This window comes from Saccopteryx bilineata, chromosome 1 (assembly GCF_036850765.1).
Source record: "Saccopteryx bilineata isolate mSacBil1 chromosome 1, mSacBil1_pri_phased_curated, whole genome shotgun sequence".
Lineage (NCBI taxonomy): Eukaryota > Metazoa > Chordata > Mammalia > Chiroptera > Emballonuridae > Saccopteryx > Saccopteryx bilineata.
The window spans coordinates 191,845,091-191,870,758 of record NC_089490.1 but is presented as its reverse complement, the minus strand read 5'-3'; the positions used below and the strand labels follow the sequence as shown (position 1 = coordinate 191,870,758).

Here is a 25,668-nt window from a genome sequence, read left to right as displayed (position 1 = left end):
TGAGAAATGTTGGGTTAATCAAAGAAATAAGTATCTCTATTGCAAGAATCTTCAGTCATCAAACAGGTCATGAAAATTGTGAATCTCTGAGTTTGACTGCAGAATTTTTGGTAGAGCACTTCACAGGACTAGTACCCCAGGAAATACACATTGGAAAACACTAAGGTTGCTGGAAGACAGAACAGAGAATGAATTCAACTTCCAGTTCATGTTAAACATGATGGTTGTCAGAGTCCTTTGTTTTCTGATTCAAGTGCTCAAAGGGCAGAATGTACTGCAGTATCTCTCCCAGCTGAACCAAACCAGGCACCACCTTCCTCACCTCCTTTCCGACATGGTGGGAAGGATAATGAGGGTAAGATGAGTCCACACCTCTGAGGTGGACAGCCTCCAAGGTGATTCCCGAGGGTCCCTGCTTCCTGGTATTCTGCCCTTGGAATGGTCCCCTCCCACAATAAAGAGGGCTGACTTGTGTATCTAAGTCAGTGTTCCTTCCAAGGCTAGATCATAAAAGACACAGCTTCTACCTTGCTGTTTTGAATACCTTGCTCTGGGCGAAGCCAGCTACTATATTGTGAGAACATTCAAGCAGCTCGAGGTAACTATGTAATGAAGAGTGGAGTCCTTCTGCCGACAGCCATGTCAGTGAGTCCTTTTTGAAGCAGCAAGTCAAGACTTCAGATAACCAAAAACTCAGTCATCATCTTGACTACAACCCAATGAGAGGCCCTAAGCCAGTACCACCTGCTAGACTGCTGCCAACTTCCTGACCCACAGAAACGGTGTGAGATGATAGAGGTTTGTTGTCTTAATCCATTTAACTTTGGGGATAACGTGTTCACTGCAATAGGTACCTAATACAACATTCTAGATTTTTCAAAATTTCAAATATTCTATCCGGCTGTTCATCCATGTCCTAATTTGGGGGTTCAAAATATAACCCTTGCCTTGCACACAGGGTTAGAGTCACTGAAGCTCATTCAGTATCAAAATCAAAAGAGCTCTTGAAGAAAGATCTGTACAGCATCCTTCGAGAATGACACCACCCAGCTCACTGAAAACTCCTCTTTCCTTGATGAGCCAGGGCAGCTTCACAACAAACCGATAAAAGGACAGAAAACAGTCAAATCCATTTTAGAACACGTGCCCACTGACCAGGTCACTGAACGACGGAAAGTGGCCTCTACCATGGAGGTTAACACTGACATTATCTAAACTCCATCACGGGGTAAAGTGGAAGACTCAGTCTCCTACGCTGAGTGAGTTGAGTGGGCAGAGGGGAATCAGCTCTCCCCTGTGCAACGTTAAAAAAGACGGAACTAAATAGTGTCCAAGGATGGGGGCAACACCGGAAATAAGAGACACAGTGCAGAGCTGTGTAGAGATGTGGAACCCTGGGGAAAAGGGCCTAGAACCAAGGTGACAAGCACTGAGCAGTGTGAGGCCAGAGGACATGCCCCAGCGTGTCTGCAGGAGCCCTGCAGAAGAGAACTGGGAAGGAGGCTGAGCACTCTGGAAAGAGGGCAGTGCAACCCAGATGTGTGAACACTTCCCAGATCACATGGCAGAAGCTGACTCACCCGGAAGGAGTCGATATGCAGGCTGGGCAAGGGTCCAACAGCTACCCAGGGGCCACTGCTAAGGAGGCCGTGGGCGGTGGCCGGATGCACAGTCAGCATTAGGGGAGGGTCCTGTCTGAGCTACAACCTTGGGGTCACACCCATAAATAAGTGAAAGGGGACAGAAAGACAGAGAAGGGAAGGGGGGAGGGAAGGAGGGCCACAGAGAAGTAGGTGGACTCCTTTGTCATGGTGGCCACCACTTCTGATCAGGATGTTTGAGAAACCCTGACAGGGCTGCCTAGCTGAGTGTGGACATCTGGGTGGAGAGGAACACAGGAAAACCATCCAGGGCCATGTGAACCACAAGTGTCTCTGACACAGGGTGTGGGTTGCTTGAGTGTGTTAATCAGTCTCCCCGTGCAACACTGGCCACCTTGTAAGGAATTCTGCACAAATAAGTTGAGTTATTTTCTCCCATTGCACCAAGTCCACAAACAGTCCCTGACCAATGATCCATTCCAGCCGCCGGTAGAAATAAATTCACCTGACAGTTTGCAACAGCCTCAGCACACAGTCTTGCCCACAGAAAGGCACATTGCGGTAATCAGTATTCCTCTCTAGCCTCAGACCTGGTGCATAATTACAATTAACTCTGATGGGTTAGCTGCCAGCAGGGCAACAGAGAGTGAGAGGGATTTTACATCTCTACTTTCTCAGCAAATTTGGGCATGTGGGGTTCTTTCCTCCTCCACGGAAAACAGGAAAAGTTGCTCCGATTAATTCCAGAGACTATCAGAGTTACTGAAAATTGTATTGTTCCGCACTCGAGAATGAAGCGCAGGGTGGCTCTCCTTCTTGCCTCAGAAATGTGAGGGTTGCTCATGTTACTTACAGAGCTCCTAGTTTACATTTTTCAATTAGGAGATAATCAGTATGCCATTATGAGTAAAAATTGTTGGAATGACCTTTGGGCTGTATATTTTGACCAGCAAATCTTTGGGGAGGGTTTGACTGAAAGCATGACAGGAGAACAAGGCAAGCTATACTCATGATAAATAAGAACAATTATCGCACTTATTATCTGATAAATAATTTATTGTGATTTTTGCCATTAATCCATCTTAAACCACTTCCTCGATAAAAACACGCCCCAAAGACCGACTGACTTCTGCTTTTCCCACATGGTGTCAGAAAGTCTTGTCTGAAAAGCACAAAGGAAGCGTTTGCCTAGAACGTAAAGAGCTGTTACCACGTTTGATCATTCCAGTCAATGCAGATGAATGACACCACGTGTATTAATAGGGAATCAGTCTCCTCCTCTCACAGCTTTAAAAAAACAAATAAATCTGTCAGAAACCATCTTGAAGAGAATCCATAGCTCAACACTTATGAGTCTGTTGTGTTTTTAAATTTTGTCTTCCAATATAGTGGTTCTTCAGAAAAATTAAGACTAGACCTACCATATGACCCAGCCATCCCTCTACTTGGTATCTACCCAAAAACCTCAAAAACATTGGTACGTAAAGACACATACACCCCCATGTTCATCGTAGCACGATTCACAGTGGCCAAGACAGAGACAACCAAAGTATCCTTCGATAGAGGATCGGATAAAGAAGATGTGGTACATATATACAATGGAATACTACTCAGCCATAAGAAATAATGACGTATTGCCATTTACAACAACATGGATGGACCTTGAGAACATTATGCTAAGTAAAATAAATAAATCAGAAAAAGTTAAGAACTATATGATTTCATACATGGGATATAAAAATGAGGCTCAGGGACATAAATAAAAGTGAAGTGGTTACCAGGGCAGGGTGGGGAGGGGAGCAAAAAGAGACAAATACATGGTGACAGAAAATGATTTGACTTTGGGTGATAGACACACAACGCAGTTAACAATTCAAATGCTATAGAAATGTTTACCTAAAGCCTACGTACTCTTATTGATCAATGTCAACCTATTAAGTTTAATTCCTAAATTAAAATAAATCAATCTTGTCTTCTTGTTAAAAGCCATCAGCAGATATGCATTTTCAAGTCGACACCTACAGTGTAGTCTTAATTTCAGAGGGTACAGACTGTTATAATATAATTCTTTTTTTTTTGTATTTTTCCAAAGTGAGAAGCGAGGGGGTGGGTGGGTGGGGAGGCATGCACCCCTCTGGGCATGGCTCCGCTGCAATCGGAGCCATTCCAGCACCTGAGGCAGAGGCCATGGAGCCATCCTCAGCACCTGGAATAACTTTGCTCCAGTGGAGCCTTGGCTGCAGAAGGGGAAGAGAGAGACAGAGAGAAAGGAGAGGGGGGAGGGTGGAAAAGCAGATGGGTGCCTCTTCGTGCCCTGGCTGGGAATCGAACCTGGGAATCGAACCCGGTACGTCCACACGCCAGGCTGATGCTCTACCACTGAGTCCACTGGCCAGGGCCAATTCAATTCTTCAGAATACTTCATAAATCCAATTGGTAAGGGGTGGTTGAATCTACAAAAATGACTCTGAATTTTGGAGATCAGGGAAAAACAAGCCTTCTTCTACTGCCCTCTACTTTTTGCCAGCTCCAACAGGCATACATGCATTATTTTTAACTCTGCTGTCAGAAAAGTAATGTGGACCTTTTGGATATACAAATCACTTTCCCTAGTGACTTCATCCTCTGATGTCTTAGATATTTTTTCCCTTTGTGCCCTCAGATCTGACCCCACAGTGCCTCTTGTTCAAAGGCGAGGTCTTAATTCCGCTTATTCTCTTTCTTGAATTTTTGCTCCTTTTCAAAAATGAATTTTTTAAGTAAATTAATTTGATTTCTTTTATTATTTACCTCTGATCTTAAACATATGTTCTTTTTTAGGATCTCTTTTTCTCGTGCTTTTTTCTCTTGACATTTCTGGTTCCTGCTTTGCTATTATTTACTTAGTCATTTTTTTTTTTTTCTTTCTGAAGCTGGAAACGGGGAGAGACAGTCAGACAGACTCCCGCATGCGCCCGACCGGGATCCACCCAGCACGCCCACCAGGGGGCGATGCTCTGCCCCTCCAGGGCATGGCTCTGCCATGACCAGAGCCACTCTAGCGCCTGGGGCAAAGGCCAAGGAGCCATCCCCAGCGCCTGGGCCATCTTTGCTCCAATGGAGCCTTGGCTGCGGGAGGGGAAGAGAGAGACAGAGAGGAAGGAGGGGGCGGGGGTGGAGAAGCAAATGGGCGCTTCTCCTATGTGCCCTGGCCGGGAATCGAACCCGGGTCCCCCGCACTCTAGGCCGACGCTCTACCGCTGAGCCAACCGGCCAAGGCCTACTTAGTCATCTTATCTATCAGCTTGGCCTCATTCCATAGGACTCCAAGAGCATTTTTTTTTAACCAACAGAACATTAATATTGGGCTGAAATCCAGGTATTTTATCAGAAATGAATGAACTGGTATTACCTGTTGTGCTTTCCCTACAACAGAACTTGCTCAGTAATGGACTCAAGGCAAAGTGTTCTCTTGTCTGCCTTTAGGTATTGAAAGTCATTCAAATATTTTTGAAGGTCTGTTGAGAATGTGATTTTACAATACAACTGTTGAAGCATCTGACATCCTCAGTCAGGAAATTCTTCCTAACTTCTCAGATCCCTCCAGCTCCAATAAACGCCCATTTCAGATTTGATTTTAGGACTAATGGGAGACTATTGAGTTCCTTTATCACAGATGAGGGAGCCATGGGAAAGCAGGCATCTTGCTGCCTCACGGGCAGCGCCTCTCAGCAATGCATGGAGGCGTGGCGGAGGGCAGACTTCTGATAGGCTTTTCAGACCTACAGTAAGAACGTCTTACCCACCATCATGAGAGAAGTCAAGATCAAGTTCATCGACCCTGACTAGATCAGCCCTGAAAGAACACAGCGCCGAATGCTTTACTTAGTAAAGCCACAGAGTGGGAATCATGAGTGTCTTTCAAGGCAGTAGGATTTTAAAGAACAAATATGTTCCCAGATTATACTCTTTTTAAGGACAAGGCTATTTTTCCTAATTTCTAATATAATGTACGCAGGCCACAAAAGCTTTGTTTAAATAAAGCTAAAAGGACCAGAAGAAAATTTCTGGGCAGCTTTCCCTTGTCTGACATGAGATCCAGATGTCACTAATGCAAATCGGGACAACTGAAGGTCTTGTGATAAGGCAGCATTTGGTATTTTAATGCCAACTTTGTAAGCATTCACGAAAGGGAACGTGCTCCTTTCTGTCTCCTGTTCATATTTCTGTCTATGGTATAATCATGTGGCTAAGACCACACAGATACAGTACTGTCAAAAGATAAACTGTACAAGATAAGGAGCATTCTCCCTTCCAAATAAAATTAATATGAGTTTCTTACAGGTATATTCCTCTTTTTAGAAGGCAATCCACTTTGAAAACTGACAACCCAACTCTCCCCATTTGGAAGCTCTCAGGAAAATGAGGTGGATGGTATTTGATTGACAAAGGCCAACACAATGTTTATGGGCAGATCCTCCTGTTTAAAGCAATTCCAGGAATGGCCTTCTGTGACAATGCTTGTGAAGGAACATTCCAGCACTCTCTGCCAAGCAGAACAAAGCTCATGCTTCACACAATTCCAGATATTCTTGGGCCTCCTAGCTACCACCTGTGGTTTGCATCTAAGCAAACAAAAACCTAAAAGAAGAGCCCAATCATCTGCGCAGGTGCTAATCCACAAATACCAGGTGCAAGGCAAATAACCAGGAAGGTCCTGAGGTGCCACGACCAGAAAGGGAATTATGATCGGGTCAGCATCGGGGCACCTGTTGGGATAAATCAAATGACTGAAATGTCAATACTGAGGAATGCAATCTGTGAGGAGAGGACAGAGGTGAGGAAAGAAGGCTTGCGCTATAGATCAAAGTTGGACTTAAGGTGAAATACACATGGATGGTAAAGGAAGTAGCAAGGCTGAAGCTTTATGAGTTAGGGTAAAAGAAATCCATAAAATAAAGAGGAATTAGCAGTGAGGGTCCTCGGTGCACTGCTGAATCAGGAGGAGCTCACTGATAAATTACTGTAGAGGAGAAAAAAAAAAAGAAAGAAAACAGATGACCATGTCCCCATAATAAATAAAATGTAGCATGCAGTATAAATCTTGGCAGACTGCTACCTATTAAAATGTTCCTGCATCTTCCTCCTCCTTCTGACTCCCAAGCAAGTGTAGGCACTCTGTTTAACTCCTCGCCTTTGAACGAATGAGGATATTCTTGGTTTCTGTCCTTTGGATCTCCTAGGCAGACGTTGACCATGCTGGGGTTGAAAGGCACAGTCTAAATAAACCAAAAAGAAGTAAAATGCTAAATGACAAGATCACAAAACTCTGTGACTCTCTATTTCAATTACTGAGACATTTCTTAAGGGATAATAAAAAAAGATCAAAATGCAGGTCACCTGGGAATTTTGAGAGCTGTGTGCCATTAGTTGCTTGTTTCATAACATGGAAAGGGCTGCCAGAGGTGAGGTGATTTGGGCCTGCTCACGACACACAGGGAAGAAACGATCAGGAACCTAGAGGTGCAGGGCGCCCGGGAGCATGGCCCGATTCCATTTGCTATGCCAAGAGGGGCCTTCTTTGTGCAACTGCTCCCAGATACACAAAGTAGGGAGAGGGCTAAGCCGTAAGAGAGAATTCCACCCTGAAAGTTAAAACTCACAAGGGAAAAATCTGTGAAGCAAAATTACACAGTGAAATGCCATTCTCTAAAGGGCTTGAACAAAAAGTGTGATAAATGTTATTACTCCGCTGTGCCAGAGGGTCTTGAGGACTCAATTATTGCTCTGATTTTGCCCAACAAAGTGCAGGAAGGCGATGATAGGAAGAGAGCCCCTGTTCCAAAGTGCTTTCAGGCTAAAGGCTACAGGGAGAGAGGCAAGAATGGAAAACCACTAAGACGCCATCAAGCTCGTAAATAACTTCGGATCATCACTATCTAGTTGCCCTCTTGGGCAACCATAAGGCACCATAAGGTCAGGATGAGCAAAGAATGAATAAAGTTAGAGGTCGGAAAGGTCCAGAGAAAATCCACTCAAGAACCAGAGGACACCAGCCTAAACCAATCTTCAAGACCGACTGCCTTAAAGATCTCAGCAAAACAGTTGCAAGAAACCACCTAACGTCACTCCAAAATCAGGCAAGTGTGTCTCAGACTGGAGAACAGCTGCACTTCTAATCTGGGATACAGACAAAGAGTTTATAAACAGTTAGAAATCGACACCCATGGGGATGGTGCCCAGAATGTGATCACAGAAACTTCTACAAAACGTGTGTGCATGCATAGGTATCGAGATATACATATACATATACATATATATATGTATGTATATACACACCACAGCATGTCCTAGCTGTAGTGCAAAAGAGACAGATCTTAATGAATTGAAAGTGTCGTTTTAAACATTTTTTCCATATTTCCTTTTGACCTTTGAAATGTCAGCGTTATCTGCATAACATACAAGGCTATATTATCCGAGTTGGAATTGAGCCTTCCCAGGTTGTAGCCACCGTAATGGGGTTCTCCACAAAGGGCCCATCAGTTATGAGAAGCATCTGAGGGCACCATGAAAGAGAAAGTCAGAAAGGGCATGAATCCAAAGAGGAGTATGTTCCCCATGAACAAGCAGTGCTCACTCCCAGTGCACAAGTCCACTTCTGAGCATATCAGTAAATCAAAGCGACCACCAGAATCGAGACGGAAGCCTCTGAGCTCAGATTTGGTTTCCCCAGCAGGCACACTAAAAGTCTACCCTCACAGATCAGAATGACGGACAGGAAAAGGTGCCAAAGACACAGTAATTAAAAAAAAGAAGAAAATTACAGAACAGTATGGATAGTATGATGTCATTTTTGTCAAAACACACATAAGTTATAAATGTATGCATTTTATGCACATAGAAAAAGATCTGGCACAACGTACACAGATCTTGAACAGTGTTTACTCGAGTGAAAGTGAGATTGAAAGGCAGACATTGACTTGATTGGTTTCTGTGTTGTATTAATTTTTACAATAATTGTCTAATATATAGTATATATACATAGTATATATATGTACATATATACAACTTTAGATATATGTATATATACATATATATATATATATATAAAACTTTAAGGAACAACTTTAATCTCAGAATTCAGACTTGGGACTTCTTAGTTGACTTCAATGTTGCTTATAAAGCAAAGTAATATTTGTCCACCCAACTTCTATGAAATCTTTTAGGGTTAAGAATTTATCTTCTCTGTGAAAGACAGAACCATTGAGTTGATGTTATATGGTAAGGAGACAAGAAACAAGACAGCTACACACAACACATGAGTTTGGTCTGGATCTAGACCACAGGGGAAAAAAATTTTTTTTTTTTGTCTCGCTATGGAGGATATATTAAGACAATAGATAAAATTTGTTGTTTTCTATTTTATTTAGAAAATTAAATTTAACAGGGTGACATAGATCAAAAAGAGTACAGAGGTTTCAGGTAAACATTTCTATAGCATTTAAATTGTTGATTACGTTGTATACCCATCACCCAAAGTCAAATCATTTTCCGGCACCTTATCTTTGTCCCTCTTTTTACCCTTCCCTTATCCCCTCCCCAGCCCCCTTCCCCCAGTAACCACTTCACTTTTATCTATGTCCATGAGTCTCAGTTTCATATTCCACATATGTGTGAAATCATACAGTACTTAGCTTTTTCTGATTTAATTTTTTCATTCAGTATAATGTTCTAGAGGTCCCACCATGTTGTCATAAATATCACTCATCATTTCTTATTGCTGAGTAGTGTTCCATTGTATATAAATACCACATCTTCTTTATCCAGTCCTCTATCAAGGGATACTTTGGTTGTTTCCATGTCTTGGCCACTGTGAATAATGCTGCAATGTACATGGCAGTGCATGTGTTTACATAATAATATTTTTGAGTTTTGGGGTTAGATACCCAATAGAGGAATTCCTGGGTCATATAGTAGTTCTATTCTTAATTTTTTGAGGAACCACCATACTTTCTTCCATAATGATTGTACTAATTTGCATTCCCACCAGCAGGGAATGAGGGTTCTTTTTTCTCCACAGCCTCTCCAACACTTGTTATTACCTGTCTTGTTGATAATAGCCAATCTAACAGGTGTGAGTGGTATCTCATTGTACTTTTGATTTGAATTTCTCAAATAGCTAGTGAGAGATGAGCATCTTTTCATATATCTATTTGCCATTTGTACATCATCTTGGGAGACATGTCTGTTCAGGTCCTCTCCCCATTCTTTTTTTCTTTTTTTGTTTTCTGAAGTTGGAAACGGGGAGGCAGTCAGACAGACTCCCGCATGCGCCCAACCGGGATCCACCCAGCATGTCCACCAGGGGGCAATGCTCTGCCCAGCTGGGGCGTTGCTCTGTCACAGCCAGCCATTCTAGCACCTGAGGGAGAGGCCATGGAGCCATCCTCAGTGCCCGGGCCAACCTTGTTCCAATGGAGCCCTGGCTGAGGGAGGGGAAGAAAGAGACAGAGAGGAAGAAGAGGGGGAGGGGTGGAGATGCAGATAGGCGCTTCTCCTGTGTGCCCTGGCCGGGAATCGAACCCGGGACCCCTTGCATGCCAGGCCGATGCTCTACCACTGAGCCAACCGGCCAGAGCCCCATTTTTTATTGATTGTTTGCTTGTTTGTTGCTGAGCTTTGTGAGTTCTTTGTATATTTTGGATATTAACCCCTTAAGGGAGCTGTTGTTTGCAAATATCATCTCCCATTTAGTTGGTCGCCTTTTTCTTTTGTTGTCAGGTTTTTGTTTTTTAGTTTTTTGCAGTGCAGAAGCTTTTTAGTTTGATATAGTCCCATTCACTTATTTTTGCTTTTACTTCCCTTGCCTTTGGGGTCAAATTTATAAAATTGTTCTCTATGGCCAAGGTCCATGAGGTTAGTACCTATGTTTTCTTCTATGTTATTTGTTTCAGAGCTTATATTTAGGTCTTCGATCCATTTTGAATTAGTCTGTAGTTTTCTTTTTTGTGTGTTTTCCTTGCCAGGTTTTGGTATGAGGGTTATGTTGGCCTCATAAAATGTGTTAGGGAGTATTGCTCCTTCTTCTATTTTTTGGAAGACTTTGAGAAGGATAGGTACCAAATTGTCTTGAATGTTTGGTAGAATTCACTAGTATAGCCATCTGGTCCTTGACTTTTGTTTTTTGGCAGGCTTCTGATAGTTGTTTCTACTTCCTCCCTGCTTATGGGTCTATTTAGGTTTTCCACTTCTTCGTGACTCAGTCTAGGAAGATTGTATATAGTTCTAGGAATTTATCCATTTTGTCTAGGTTGTTCAATTTGGTGGCATATAGTCTTTCATAATATTCTACTATGGAGACGGTGCCTCTCGGCCATGGACTGGAGCATCCACTTGGTTCGGAGCTTGTACAGGTAATTGCCATAAACCACGACCTCGGTGAGGTTCGAAGATTCCAGAACCTTCAGTTCGAGCATGGCTTTGTTCACTTGCTTGATGTATGGGATTCCAGATCCACCTGGGCCTGTTTGGGGAAGAAGATGAAAGCTACGACCCCTGGAGGCCAAGACTCCCCGGTCGAGGCACCGGATCAGGACTGGGCTCACTCACCAAACATGGCTTCCAGCAGCCCCATCTGCACCTGGAACACTGCGGGGTCTCGCAAGTCTTCAGGAACTTTCACCCACAGTGGGATGTCTTCCCGTTTTGGCAGCGTCCCCATCTCGAGTACCTTGAAACGAAAACCACACTAGGATTGAGGGTAGGCCTGACAGAGTCACCGAGTGAGGTGGCAGCGCACGCGAAAGTTGAACACCTGGGCAAGCCCCGCCCACAACCAGGCCCCGCCCCAGAAGGCCCCACCCTCGATGTGGCAGCCAATCCGCGACTCTCAACTCTCCGCTCGCTCGTCCACCCGCTGGCCTGTGCTACAGCCTAGTGGTGACCTTTACCCTTTCCCGAGTCCTGGTGGGTCCAGGTGTCGCTGAATTTACGAGGGCTTCCTTTCATCTATATTGACTCGTTTCTTCCGCACCAGAACCCCTGGGCCTTAGGAAGGAGCCGCTACTCTTTTCCCCTGGAAAAGTGGTTGGACCTGAACCCTAGGAAGGAAAAGTCCATATTTGAAGGCGCGAGGATCACCTGGGAGTTGCCAAACCGATTTCCCAGCCTCCCAAGTACCAAAGGAGGGTCCCATTTCCCCTCGGCCTAATGGGGTCGGACCCCGAGGCTTCACATCGCGGGTGACCCCTGCAACTTCTGGGAAATGGGGAGTAATTCCTGCCATTTAACAAAGAGGAAAATGAGATTAGAAAATTCATTATCTTCAAGGAACAGGATGGGGAGTCTAGACTACTCTAATGGTTCGAGTTCCCCGAAGCCTTGGGGTCTGGAACTTTTGAATCTACTCCGATTTTGAAGCTCACCTATGCCCTGTCTGGCCCCTGGAACCAAACCGTGTGGTCCGGATTTCTGGCTCCAAATAAACTTGTTTATTTATTTAAAAACACAAAAAACAAACAAAAAACACTGCTTGAAGCAGTGTACTAGATTCATCCTATCAGGTATGATTTCAATGTTTTAGGACTTCATGGATGGAGATGAAGCTGGCATTTCCCAACGTTGTGTTCTGGTAACATCTAATACCCCCTCGGCTGGCTATTATGACCACTTTTTTTTTTTTTATGACCACTTTTTAGGGCAGATTTCATCACATTCAATGAAAAACTATGGGTTCTTTTGCAACCACTGGTGTAATCCATGATAAATGGCTAAAACTCTCAAATGAAAGGTTATTAAGGAACTGGATATTCAGAAGGTCTAGAAGTTCTAGCCCACAAATTGTTAATTACAAAAGAGAAAAATGTTCCTCTACAGTAGAGATTTGAAAGACAGATGCCACCTTAACCAAAGACCAAAATTAACATCACCAATGAGACAAATGGACTCCTGGGTTGTCAATGTCATAAAAACAAAAGCAGAAGACTTTTATTCATAAAGAGATAACTAAGTGCTATGCATGAATAAAATCCTGACTCAAAAAAATATATATTCTACTATGATCCTTTGTATATCTATGATGTCTATGGTAATTTCCTTTCATTTCAGATTTTGTTTATATGAGTCCTTCCTCTTTTTTCCTTAAGTGAGTCTAGCCAGTAGTGTGTCAATTTTATTGATCTTTTCAAAGAACCAGCTCTTTATTGTATTAATTTTTTCTATAGTTTTTTTTGTTCTCTATTTCATTTAGTTCTGCTCTAATTTTTACTATGTCCTTTCTTCTGCTGACTTTGGGTTGCCTTTGTTCTTCTTTTTTCTAGTTCCTTACGGTGTGATGTTAGGTTATTTACTTGGGATCTCTCTTGTTTCTTGATATAAGCCTGTAATGATGTAAACTTCTTCCCTCTTATTACTGCTTTTGCTGCATCCCAGTAATTTTGATATGTCATGTTGTCATTTTCATTTGTCTATACATATCTTTTGATCTCTGCTTCTATTTCTTCTTTTGCCCAGTCATTTTTAAAAACATGTTATTTCCACATTTTTGTGGGTCTCTTTACTTCCTTATTACAGTTGAATTCTAGTTTCAAAGCCTTATGAACAGAAAATATGCTTGATATAATTTCAATCTTCCTGGATTTGTTGATGCTAGTTTTGTGGCCCAATATATGGTCTATCCTTGAGAATGTTCCATGCACACTGGAGAATAATATGAAATCTGATGTTTTGGGATGAAATGTACTGTAAATATCTATTATGTCCATTTGGTCCAGTGTGTCATTTAAGATCCATAGTTCTTTATTGATTTTCTGTTTGGATGATCTATCTAAAGCCATCAATGGTATGTTGAAATCTCCAAGTATGACTGTTTTTGTCTGCTTCTGTTTTTAGACCAGTTAGTAGATGTCATATATTTTGGTGCTCCCTGGTTTAGTACATATATATTAAGAAGTGTTATGTCTTCTTGATACAATGTCCCTTTTATCATTATGAAATGCTCATCTTTGTCTCTGGTTACCTTTGTTGTCTTGAAGTCAGCATTGTCAGATATGAGTATGGCTACACCTGCTTTACTTTGGATATTATTTGCTTTCTCTTCTCTGCCTTTCTTACAAAGGATATTCTGGTTGTCTTCTTGGTCTTGTTTTAATTTAGTTGGTTTTATTCATGTTACATAGTCTGATCTTGTCAGTGAAAGCCGATCTAGCTTCAGAAGGAAAAGTGTCTTTTCATAAATATCCAAGACTAATTTAGCTAATAAGCATTTCACAATATCTCACAAGCAAACAGGGATAGCAAGTGTGATTAACCGGACTTACTAACAAACAGGTCAGAAGATGTAAGGAATGTGGACAAAGTCAGAATAAAGCAGTGGTAAAGCTGGAACTAGAAACCAAGTTTCCTGGCAGCTCATTCATTCTGATATTTTTAAGCCAGACTCATGGGATGCATCAGCTATTCTGCAGGGGATAACAGCCCCTGGGAAGCTCTGAGACTTCATCAGAGGCAGAGGGCCAGAGTTCTCCATGTGCTATGGTAAGACACTGGTCAGAGTGCCCTGTACCCCATAAATCACAAATAATAATATCCTGAGGCATTCTCTTCTGTATGAAAAGATAAGAACTCTGTTTTGTTTCCAGCACCATTGCTCCTTTTTCCCTGCTTCAGATGGCTCGTGTAATTCAGAAGATAGACTTCATTCAAAGAATGAAAAATGGGGGAGTCTGAATCCCTATGCCTCTCTCCATCAATCCAGTAAGCTGCAGAATGTTATCAGTCTTGTAAGGAGCTCGGCTCCCTCCAACAAGATGAATTTCTTGCCTAAAACAGGTTGGTACTTAAGGCTTCACCACCAGCACTGTTAGCACCACACTGGGACAAGGGTACAGTGCCAAATGTGGACTTTATAGAGCGCAGGTAGACCTCACCTTCGGAGAGCACAAGATAGATAGCACCTGCCAACAATGGGCCTTAGCAAGGAGGCTAAGGAAACAGCCTCCCGGAATCCTGGCAGGAACGGAGAGGCAGGCAGAACTCCAAAGTCATCTGCAAACTAAAAACGGCCCCAGAGGCTTACTATGGGCAGTGTGTATGCACACGCGCGCTGAAACCTGGCTGCTCAGAGTGCTGACATGCCTGTTAGCAATGCAGACTCTAAGGCCTCTCCAGAATCAGGGTCTGCATTTTAGCAAGATCTTACACACACTGGAGTTTGAGGAAAAACTAGACTAGAGAAAACAGTGCCCTAGACAGCCTGAACCAAGGAGAAGCAAGAGGAAAACACAACATACACACACACACACATGCACACACATGGCTGTGAGGCAAACGGGACCACAAGAGAAGCCCCTGTTCTGTTCTGAACTACCCACACTCTCGTGTCAGTGTTCACCATGTCACCCCTCCAAACCACCCATTCATCCGTCCCTCCTGTGGCTCCTGGACCCATGACCTGCATTCACCCTCAGTGAAGGTCAGCCTCACAGACTGTCATCTTAGATAGCTGATCATAGGTGTTTATCCTTCTTTCCATTGATGTGATGAATCGTATTTACTCATTTGCATATGCTGAATCATGCTTGCATCCCAGGGGTGAACACCATTTGATCATGGCATAGAATCCTTTTAATGTGCTCTTGAGTTCAGTTTGCTAGTATTTTGCTGGGAATTTTTGTATCTCTACTCATCGAGGATATTGCCCAGTCGTTGTCTTTTTTTATAGTCTATTCTATTTTTAGTTGTCTGGGAGACTCGAGGAAATACCTTCCATTATTGAGTAAATGCCTGTGTACCAGGCCCTGTCTCAGGGACTGTACACATATCATCTCATTTAACCCTGTGAAGGTACCATCATCAGCTCTGTTTTGTTAATTAGAAGGCTGAGGCTTTACCCAAAAATCACAACAGGAATATATGTGAGCTAGGATCCCACTCTAGGTTCTGTTCTCTGTTCTTTCCCCAGTACCACAACTACACAGAAACTACATTTTAAAATCTTAATTCTTAAAGGGGAAAAAAAAAATGTCAATTCTATATGAGTCTACTTCCACAGGAAACTAGATTCTATCCAAGTCAGGATTATCTAGTTTCAGCTAAGCCAAAAATTGTTCATGAGTTGTTACTGGTGCTGGGAAGGAAATTTATGAAACATGATGGAATCCTTGTCTGATAGCCTTCTCAGGGTCCTCAGAGGTCATCCAAGCCCAATCTGCCCCAGGCCATGCATTTCCTTTAAAATACTGACTTGGGTGGTGATGCGAGGAGAAATTCACTTCCCACAAAAAGCTACCAATTTCATTTAAACATTTCACCCTCCAACAGAGCCAGATGAGCTCCTATTCTTCCTTGGAAGCCACACGGAATAACTTTAAACCCCTCCCTTCAACAGCCTCTCAAGAATTGAAGACAATAAACAGGACACACACACAAGAAGAATTTCTCTTTTGCCCTTAAAAAGGCTTGGTCTTGGATCTCTTCCTTATGTTACATGACCTTCAATGCCTTTCCCATGCCGCCTTCCCCGCCCCAGGCACACCGCCATCTGCCCGGGCCCCGCCTTACAGTGGGCACCCACAACCCATGTCACAGTTAGTACGGCTGGGGCTAGTGCCATTTTCTTCCCTTACTGTCAGCCCATCTCTCTTTCCAGCCTGATTTTTACCACAGCCCCTCACACACATTCAAATACACACGGATCCAAAATGTCATCCGTCTACTGAAGGGCGATGCCACTGATAACTACACAAATGCATTAACTCTCCAAAGCGTTTCACCCACCCACTCACCCACCTGCCTGCGAAGGCGCCCCTTGGAAGTGGCAGTATGATCAATCAAGTCAGTTTCATGTTCCGCCGCCTACACAGTACAGGGAAAAAATTAATGACACTGACTGTTCCTGCTAGAGAAGCAACTCAAGTAGACAGCAGCCTTCACAACAACAGGAACACTTCACTTTTAGTCATCCTGTAAGAGAAGGAAAAATATATATGCTATTTTTAACTCGATATATATAAAGTAAAAAGCCATTTGCCCAAAGGCCATGAAGTGAAAAGCCATTCGCCCAAAGGACATGGCAGAACTTATGCTCTACTGACCCAGGTAAAAACTAGGATTCCTCTTTTCGCTCAGGGTGTTAAGCATGCCGCAGTCAGCAAAGGCAGTGGAGTCCAAAACACTTGATTTAGAGTCTAAGCTCAGCCCCTGTGAAGGGCCGACTGGGACTTCCAAACCAACTCCGTGGGAACAGATGAACTACAAGGACAAGAAAGGCCTCTCCATACCATCCATCACAGGCTCCAGCAGCTTGACTGGGCTTATTTTCCTGCCCACCAGACCCGACCTGGGAATAAAGGCAGTTGCATCTCTCCCACTCTCTCCCTCTCTCTTTCTCTGTCTTCCAACCCACCCCTCAATCCTTTTCAATATTGTTTCAAGGCAAGCCTCGCCATTACAAAGCCCACATTTATCCCTTGCAAAGGAAGGACCATGAGATATCACAACCTCGTCTGGTCAGCTCTCTGCATGCACCATAGCTAGGCTCTACCTGTGTCCCCACATCCTCTCCCGGGCCCTCCCTGTCTCCCCATCCTCTTGCAGACCCTCCTTGTCCCCCCCATCCTCTCCCAGGCCCTTCCTGTCTTCCCCCATCCTCTTCCTGTCTCCCCCCACCCCCTCCCAGACCCTCCCTGTCTCCCCCCATCCTATCCCCACCCTGTATCCTCCCATCCTCTCCCAGGCCCTCCCTGTCTCCCCCCATCCTCTCCCAGGCCTTCCCTGTCTCTCCATCCTCTCCCAGGCCCTCCTTGTTTCCCCCCATCCTCTCTCCACCCTGTATCCTCCCATCCTCTCCCAGGCCCTCCCTGTCTCTCCATCCTCTCCCAGCCCTCCCTGTCTCCCCCCATCCTCTCCCCACCCTGTATCCTCCCATCCTCTTCCAGGCCTTCCCTGTCTCTCCATCCTCTCCCAGGCCCTCCCTGTCTCCCCTCATCCTCTCCCAGGCCCTCCCTGTCTCCCCTCATCCTCTCCCAGGCCCGCCCTGTCTCCCCTCATCCTCTCCCAGGCCTGCCCTGTCTCCCCCCATCCTCTCCCAGACCCTCCCTGTCTCCCCCCATCCTCTCCCGGACCCTCCCTGACTCCCTCCCATCCTCTCCCAGGCCCACCCTGTCTCCCCCCCATCCTCTCCCAGGCCTGCCCTGTCTCCCCCTCCATCCTCTCCCAGGCCCGCCCTGTCTCCCCCCCATCCTCTCCCAGGCCCGCCCTGTCTCCCCCCCATCCTCTCCCAGGCCCGCCCTGTCTCCCCCCCCATCCTCTCCCAGGCCCGCTCTGTCTCCCCCCACATCCTCTCCCAGGCCCGCCCTGTCTCCCCTCCATCCTCTCCCAGACCCTCCCTGTCTCCCTCCCATCCTCTCCCAGGCCCTCCCTGTCTCCCCCCATCCTCTCCCAGACCCTCCCTGTCTCCCTCCCATCCTCTCCCAGGCCCGCCCTGTCTCCCCCCATCCTCTCCCAGACCCTCCCTGTTTCCCTCCCATCCTCTCCCAGGCCCGCCCTGTCTCCTCCCCCATCCTCTCCCCGGCCCTCCCTGTCTCCCCCCACCCTCTCCCAGGCCCTCCCTGTCTCCCTCCCATCCTCTCCCAGGCCCGCCCTGTCTCCCCCCATCCTCTCCCAGACCCTCCTTGTCTCCCTCCCATCCTCTCCCAGGCCCGCCCTGTCTCCCCCCATCCTCTCCCAGACCCTCCCTGTTTCCCTCCCATCCTCTCCCAGGCCCTCCCTGTCTCCCCCCACCCTCTCCCAGGCCCTCCCTATCTCCCCCCACCCTCTCCCAGGCCCTCCCTGCCCCCTCATCTTCTCCCAGGCCCTCCCTGCCCCCCTTTCTCAGAAGGAAGCAGCCTCTCCACATCCTCATGTCTCTTTTACCAGACCTGCTCAGACTGGCACAACCCTTACACACGTTTCCCAGATTAGATTTCCCACCACCAGCCTTATTCACATGAAACAGTGTGGAGTGATTTGGAATGTGGATGTTGTGAACTCCTGATGGAGCAATGGTTTTCCACCATCTTCCACCAAGACCCCGGGCATCTCTGGACCCTCCTTGGGGGCAAAGGGAAAGCCCATGGATGCACAGGAGACCTCCTCACACTTCTTGCTGTTATATCTAGGAATTCCATGTAAGACATTTTTAAAATAGGAATATACTTTCATTCAAAAGAAGAAGAAAAAAAGCAACATTGCTACCAGAAAACATTCCTTTGCTCACCAATCACCCTGTGACCTATAATTGTGAAACGCACACAGAATGATACAAGCCTTTTTCACCGTCCCATAAAAGAAAAAAAAAGCTAAGAAAAGTCCTATGTTTTGAACAGTAACAAGCCACAAACAGGCAAAATGTGTACTGCTGTGGCATGTCCCACTGCTTAGAATGACATATCACCAGAGAACTCGGGACACCCCCCCCCGGAAACCCCCCACACACATCCCCCCCCCCCCCCCCGGTCCAGCCGTGCATCCTTCAGACATAGAAATGGAGACTCACAGAGGTTAATGGCTTGCTTTATTAACTATTATGGAGCAAATTCTCTACCACAAGTTATTTTTACATAGTAGATACTCAGTGTTGAAAGAACTAGTTTACATAATTAATTTGTTAATATATGCCCAATTCATTCCAGAAAAGAGTTCAGGTGATGTTGTAAGAGACAGAAAACAATAACAAAAAAATGGTATGTTATAGGAGTGAAAAAAGAATGAATGGATATGAGTTTTTCTTGTCTTGAAGTCAAGCTCCAAAAATTTGTTCTTAGCTGCAAGTACTCAAGACTGATAATTTACATTCATTGCACTTTTCTCAGCTGTTTGGGATGTTGAGTGATAAACAATCTCTACTTAGAACTTTAAGTAACTAGTGAGAAGCCCGTGAGGACTTGCCAGCAGGGAGGTTTCTAGTGGGTAATAAATTTAGGGTTCTGACTTGGTTTCATAAGACATTGTTTGTTCTCTGTCAAAACTGAGCTTTTCTACTGGCATTTGTGTTAAGACAACAGATTCCTGTTATGATGAGGACCAGGCCACCCACGTAGTTGGTGTGTGTTGGGAGGGCCCGATCACTGATGCAGGAGTCTTACGGGAAGAGGCTGTAGTCTTGCCTCTCCACCCTGTGCCCATGAGCCAGCAGCACGGGGTCCCCCAGGAGCCGGGTAGACAGCACAACCTCGGGTCCCACTCTGTCCCACCCAATCAGAATCCGCACTGTAATAAGACACCCAGGTGATCTGAGTGCTCAATAAAGTTAGAGAGGTAGTGATGCACAGCACTTTAATCTGCCAGGTGCAGAGGTCCAAAATGCAGCCACACGGCTGCAATGGGGGCACGTCAATGGGAGCATGGATTGACCAAGATGTTTGCCCCTTGGGGGTGTGCTTGTTATTGAGAGGTGACTGTGGTAGAGAAAACTCGTTTCCAGAGGCTGCACTGCACGGAGTGGAATGGAAGGATGGCAGTGGTCCAGTTCTTCGCCTTGCTGTTCCCAGCCAGGCAAACCAATCCGGGCCGTGCGGGCTGTAAAAGACAGAGGTGCCTGAACCGCCCAGGCTAACTGCTACTGTCGCTCACAGGGTCTGGATCACAGCCAGACTGCACCCCTTTCTGAGCTTTTAAATACAGTGCAAGGGGAACCCGCCCCCCCCCCCCCCCCCGCACACCTGAGAGGGGATGGGCGTGTATGGATAACCCTGGGACCCATCTAGTATCTGATGACAGGTGACACAAGGCTCTGGCAGAGCTCTGGCTGCACAATCTGCAGCAGTTGTCACCGGGAAGGCAGGGCGGCCTGCCAAAATGCAGACACGGGACCGACCAAAGGATAATTGCTGTAAGTTCCACACAGAGGGCGCAGACAGAGATGTCAGCAAAGCACGTCACAGGTTAGGCAGCAGCACACATAGGACTGCAGGGTAGAGTCCAACAATAAAGGGAAGATTGTTGAAAACGCCGAATCAGTTCAAACCAGGTATGACAGGCCAGCGGGAAGACATGTCAGTCAAGGATGAGACTCTCACTCAGAGGTGCTTGTCACTTGTACATAACAGCTTCTCAAAACTAAATATATGGAAAAATTATAGCTAGATTTCCGGAGGTATGTTCTGACTGTAATTGAGGAAGAAGGGAGACTAATCAGTATTTGGTCAGCCCTTTCCTGGGGCTTTGCATGCATCTTGCAAAAGTTGACTGGGTTTGTGGGGGACTGGGAGGCTGTCTAACCTAAAGATCAACCACCCCTAAGGAAGTTCTTGTTTGGGAATTTGGAGATCCCTGAAGTTCCTGAGATTGTATAAAAATTTTTACATATATTTTCTTTCCCCTGGGAAGAGAGACCACAGCTTTCAGCAGATTACCAAATCGATCCATAACCCCCAAAAGGTTGAGAATTACAGTCAGCTGAGCAAACTATGAAGGATGAAGGAACGAACATCTACTGAGCATTCTCTGGCAGGCTCTGTACTCGGTGACATCATTTAACCCTCCTAAAAACCCCAAGGTAAGGGGTGTTATCCCATTTTCCATTACAGAAAAGTAAGGTTAAAAGAGAAACCTTGGCCTTGACCTGTTGGCTCAGAGGTAGAGTGTTGGCCCGGCGTGTGGAAGTCCCTGGTTCGATTCCTGGCCAGGGCACACAGGAGAAGCGCCCATCTGCTTCTCCAGCCCTCCCCCTCTCCTTCCTCTCTGTCTCTCTCTTCCCCTCCCGCAGCTAAGGCTCCATTGGAGCAAAGTTGGCCCGGGTGCTGAGGATAGCTGCATGGCCTCTGCTTCAGGCGCTAGAATGGCTGTGGCCACAATGCCCCAGATGGACAGAGCATCACCCCCTGGTGGGCATGCTGGGTGGATCCCGTTTGGGCGCATGCGGGAGTCTGTCTGCCTCCTCGCTTCTCACTTCAGAAAAAATACCGAGAGAGAGAGAGAGAGAGAGAGAGAGAGAAGCCTTACCAGTTAAACATACCTACAAGTTGTATCAGCAGGACTGTAACTCAGACTTACCTAAAATTCACACTTCTTCTATGATAGTATGCTTCCTGGGTGTTTATTGGAAGGCGGGGAGGGGTTAAGGTTTAGTGAAGGAAGGCACCATGGAAAACCAACATGACATTTTAGCTGGCTCTTGCAGAATGTGTTGAGTTTGGGCATCTAGAGGTAGAAAGGAAGGCACTGCAGGTGAAGGAGACAGGGTCAGAGACAGCAGAGTGAGAAGGGATACAACCCTCAGGGAGGATATCACCTTCCCTCCTACTGGCCAGGAGCTTCCTAAAGGCACAAAAGCTAGGCAACATGCACAAGACGACGTGCATCTAGGGGTTCCCCGCTGTTGTCCACATGCCAGGGCGAGCGAGGACAGCCACTCACATCAGAAACCTGACATAAAGCCCAGGGGCTGTGAACGCCCGGGATCAATTCAAATGAGTGCATTTTGTTTCTTTCTGTGTCTTGAGCCGAGGAGCGGGTCTACTGCGGGTCAGAAAGAAGCCATGAGCTTACCCAGGCCCGGTGCAGCCCAAACCGCCACAGGCAGCCTCTCTGGAAGTAAAAGACCATCCATTCAGTGTGCAAGCTTAATATGTCTCCAGTCCCCCAAGATGCTCCCCTCTCAATATAAATAATATCCGCAGATTAAAACAGTCCGCGTACGCCACAGCACATTTAATCAGGCTTTCAGACACACATGACTCGACGGCAAAATCCTGCCACCTTCTGAAATGGAAAAGCCACTTGACGAGGGGAATATCCACATGGACCCCCAGGTAATCGAATTGTGGCTTTAAATCCTGTGACTAACAGATGGCAAAGTCTTGTCCCCGTGTCCTTGCTCCCTGCTCCTCACCCTGGGGAGATACCCTGCACAGCCCTTCGGACTGGCACCAGCCACCACGCCATCTGCAGCTCCGATGTTATTTCAGCACTCAACATTTTTTACAAGGGAGCTGTTTCCCAAGCATTATGATTGCTGAAATAATAACTCCAGCCAAATCTTCTCGTTGATTTGTAAATGAATTTAAGTGCATAACAGCCCAAACCTCTTCAGGCTCCCTGGGTGGGAGCTCTTGAGATTTTATTTCCCATAAATAGAAGGAATAAGAATATTAAAAGATAAAGATACGTGATATTCATCTTGTTTCAGCAGATCCTGGGGTTCTCGAGGGCAGAGAGAGGTGATCTGGCTGATTGATTTAATATTTATTGAGTCCTGTCTTCATGGACCATAGAAATAAACCTATCAATAAACTTCATTACAGGAAAAGCGCGTGGCTCTCTTCAGATAGGACCGCGCAGCGCTCCCTTGATGCCTCCTTTCCTTTATGCTGATTAATAACTTGAAAGACCTGCTCCTCTTCTGAAGAACATGCGAGTAAGAAATACTGTGTCCTACTCCATAAAACTGGAATAAAGGAGTCTCCCTCTCCAACGTGACTAGGAAAGGGAGGCGTTGCTGGAGGAAGGGGCAGGGGGACTCGTCACCCCTGAAACCAGCTCACATTCAAAGCACACAACCTCGAAAATCCTGCAGAATTATGAGATTTCATACTTTACTGTGGTTTCAACTGGAGTGCCTGTACTGCCTAAGGCAACTTTTAAATAAAAATATTAAAAGCACACCAAAAAAGCAGACACCTTCCTGATAGAACACCGACCGGGGCCGGGATGTGTGTTCCTATAAATGCATTCCTTGTGTGCCCACCAGGACAGCACCTAGATGTACAATCCTTGGACAGGGAAACTGCGGCTTTACCCACATCGACAAACCCCAGGACCACCTGCAAGCACAGCCCGGAGCTCTGGGTCAACTGAGAGACCCTTTGCCAGCTTGTTATCAATTCAGTGTGGCTGCTGTTTTGTAAACACATCTAATTTTGTTTTAAATTTTAATCCATAAAGTCATTACCTAGGACTCCAGGCTGCGGGAATGATGAACCAACTGCTTCTAAAGCCGATGACAGGAAGGTGCCAGTGCCAGTCGGGTGTCTGTCCCCGGGCCCCTTCTTCGCTTCCCTATTCCTCTCTCGTCTCTTTCTTCTAAGCGGCGTACTTTCCTGTGCACATTCTCTTGCTCACACTGAAGATTTTCTGTGGCTACCTGACTGTCCTCTCTGTCTCTTTGACCCTGTGCCACTCCCTGCTTCTGTCTCCGTCTCTCACTTACACACAAACACACACACACACACACACACACACACACAATGAAGTCCTTTGCCTGTTTCTGACCCACTATTCCAATCACTGCCTCCTCTACCCTTCCAATGTAATCTACTTCTCTACGTCTCCAACATAAGCATGGCTCTTTAACAAAAAAGATCAGGCTGAGTGGGTCTGGGACAAAGAAACGGTCTTAAAGAGCTGATGGCAGGAACACGGTTGATTGACAGATGGACTGACCCACTGAGTGGGCTGCGGGCGTCTCATCTGTTGCCTTGCTTTGAGTATCCCTTCTCTTAGGTAATTAACTATAAGGAGAGAGGCTTTTTTACACACAACAGAGAAAACAAAAGGTGAATCTTTCAAAACATGGCACATTATAAATTTTGGTTTATTTAATAAACTGTATCAGACTTGGTTCTAAGGAACTTAGGAATTTTAACTACCTGTTTACACTTTGTCACAACTCTGTGAGGGTGGTGTTGTCGCCTCCCCCATCTCCTAGGGGATCAAGGCACAGAGAGGTCAAGCAGCTTATCCGAAGTCACACAACTGAAAGGTGACAGTCCGGATTTCCACGCAGGTAGTTTGTCTCCAGGGCCCACGCCTTTAAGCATTATACTCTGCTTCTTATTTGATTGACTGCACCTTTGTCTAATAGAGAGGAAAATTTGCATTCATTTTTTTAAAGCAACCCTTTCTACTATTAAAGCCAGGTTTTCTCTATCAGGGAAATAGATGAGTGATTTATGCTATTAGGTATTACCCTATTTGGTCAATATTTATCCTATTGTATAAACATTTATCCTATTCGTGCTCAAAAATCATGTTATGCCCCCATGTCTGTCCACAGACACAACCACATAAAATTCCTTTTCCAAAAAGCAGCTCCTTACAGAACCAGGCTAAGGACTTCGCCCTCCTGCTCAGTGAGGTTTATGTTTTTGTTTTTTGTGTGTGTGTGACAGAGAGACAGAGGGGGGGGACAGATAGGGACAGACAGAAAGGGAGATGAAAACATCAATTTTTTATTGGGACACCTTAGTTGTTCATTAATTGCTTTCTCATAAGTGCCTTGACCGTGGGGCTACAGCAGACTGAATGACCCCTTGCTCAAGCCAGCGATCTTGGGCTCAAGCTGGTGAGCCTTGCTTAAACCAGATGAGCCCATGCTCAAGCCGGAGACCTCAGGGTTTCGAACCTGGGTCCTCTGCGTCCCAGTCAGACACTCTATCCACTGCGCCACTGCCTGGTCAGGCTCAGTGAGGTTTGATACAGCATTCCCAAGCAGCCCTGTGCTGCTCTGCAGTCATCTACCTAACTTCCTTTGATTTTAAGTTCAAGTGGGCAATATAAGCCCTGGACAGTTGGGGAAAGCCAGGCAAGAAATCCCATTCTTTTCTGTAGTAAGAATAACAACCAGAGCACTCCTACATCGCTTTTGAAAAATAAAGCAAAAAAGGGATTAGATCCACTATTAGGGATGGCTTATATTAGGTTCTGTCCAACTAGCGTGTTGAGTAAATTTTCTTCCCAAGTACACCCTGGTTTGAGATTTTTAAACCCAAGGGCCCCAGGATTTTTCCCTCTTTCAAAAATGGATGGTCTGCCTTTCCTTGAAGCTGCAGATTAGAAAGACACAGCCTGTGAAACCAATTAACTAATTGGAAATCACTTAATAACTGTGGCAGCACTTTGAATTTCTGGCATTGGCTCACAGCAGTCAAGAGAAATCGCTTTCCAATATTATGATAAGGTAAGCTGTGGAGGTCACAGGGGGCGCCAGAGGCTGCGGCAACAACCAGCAGCTCTAACGTGCCCACCAAAACAATGGAGATACCACCACGCGGCTTCCGGTGATGGCAAAGCAAGCACAACACAAAAATCCAAAGACGGATGGAGAGCTGCT

The 25,668-nt window shown here is 45.6% G+C and overlaps 1 protein-coding gene and 1 non-coding gene across 2 annotated transcripts; both read right to left on the bottom strand.

The window, feature by feature from the left end:
• Positions 1-4,784: 4,784 nt before the first annotated feature.
• Positions 4,785-4,860, bottom strand: TRNAS-AGA (transfer RNA serine (anticodon AGA)). The gene has a single exon. It is a non-coding gene; the product is annotated as a tRNA-Ser (tRNA).
• Positions 4,861-10,918: 6,058 nt separating this feature from the next.
• LOC136306680 (developmental pluripotency-associated 5 protein-like) lies at positions 10,919-16,416 on the bottom strand. The gene is made up of 4 exons (XM_066233110.1): positions 16,368-16,416; positions 11,531-11,680; positions 11,190-11,310; positions 10,919-11,103 (listed from the first exon to the last, which is right to left on the bottom strand). The coding sequence occupies exons 3-4, from the start codon at positions 11,299-11,301 to the stop codon at positions 10,919-10,921; spliced, it is 297 nt and encodes a 98-aa protein (XP_066089207.1). The 5' UTR covers positions 11,302-11,310; positions 11,531-11,680; positions 16,368-16,416.
• Positions 16,417-25,668: the final 9,252 nt, after the last annotated feature.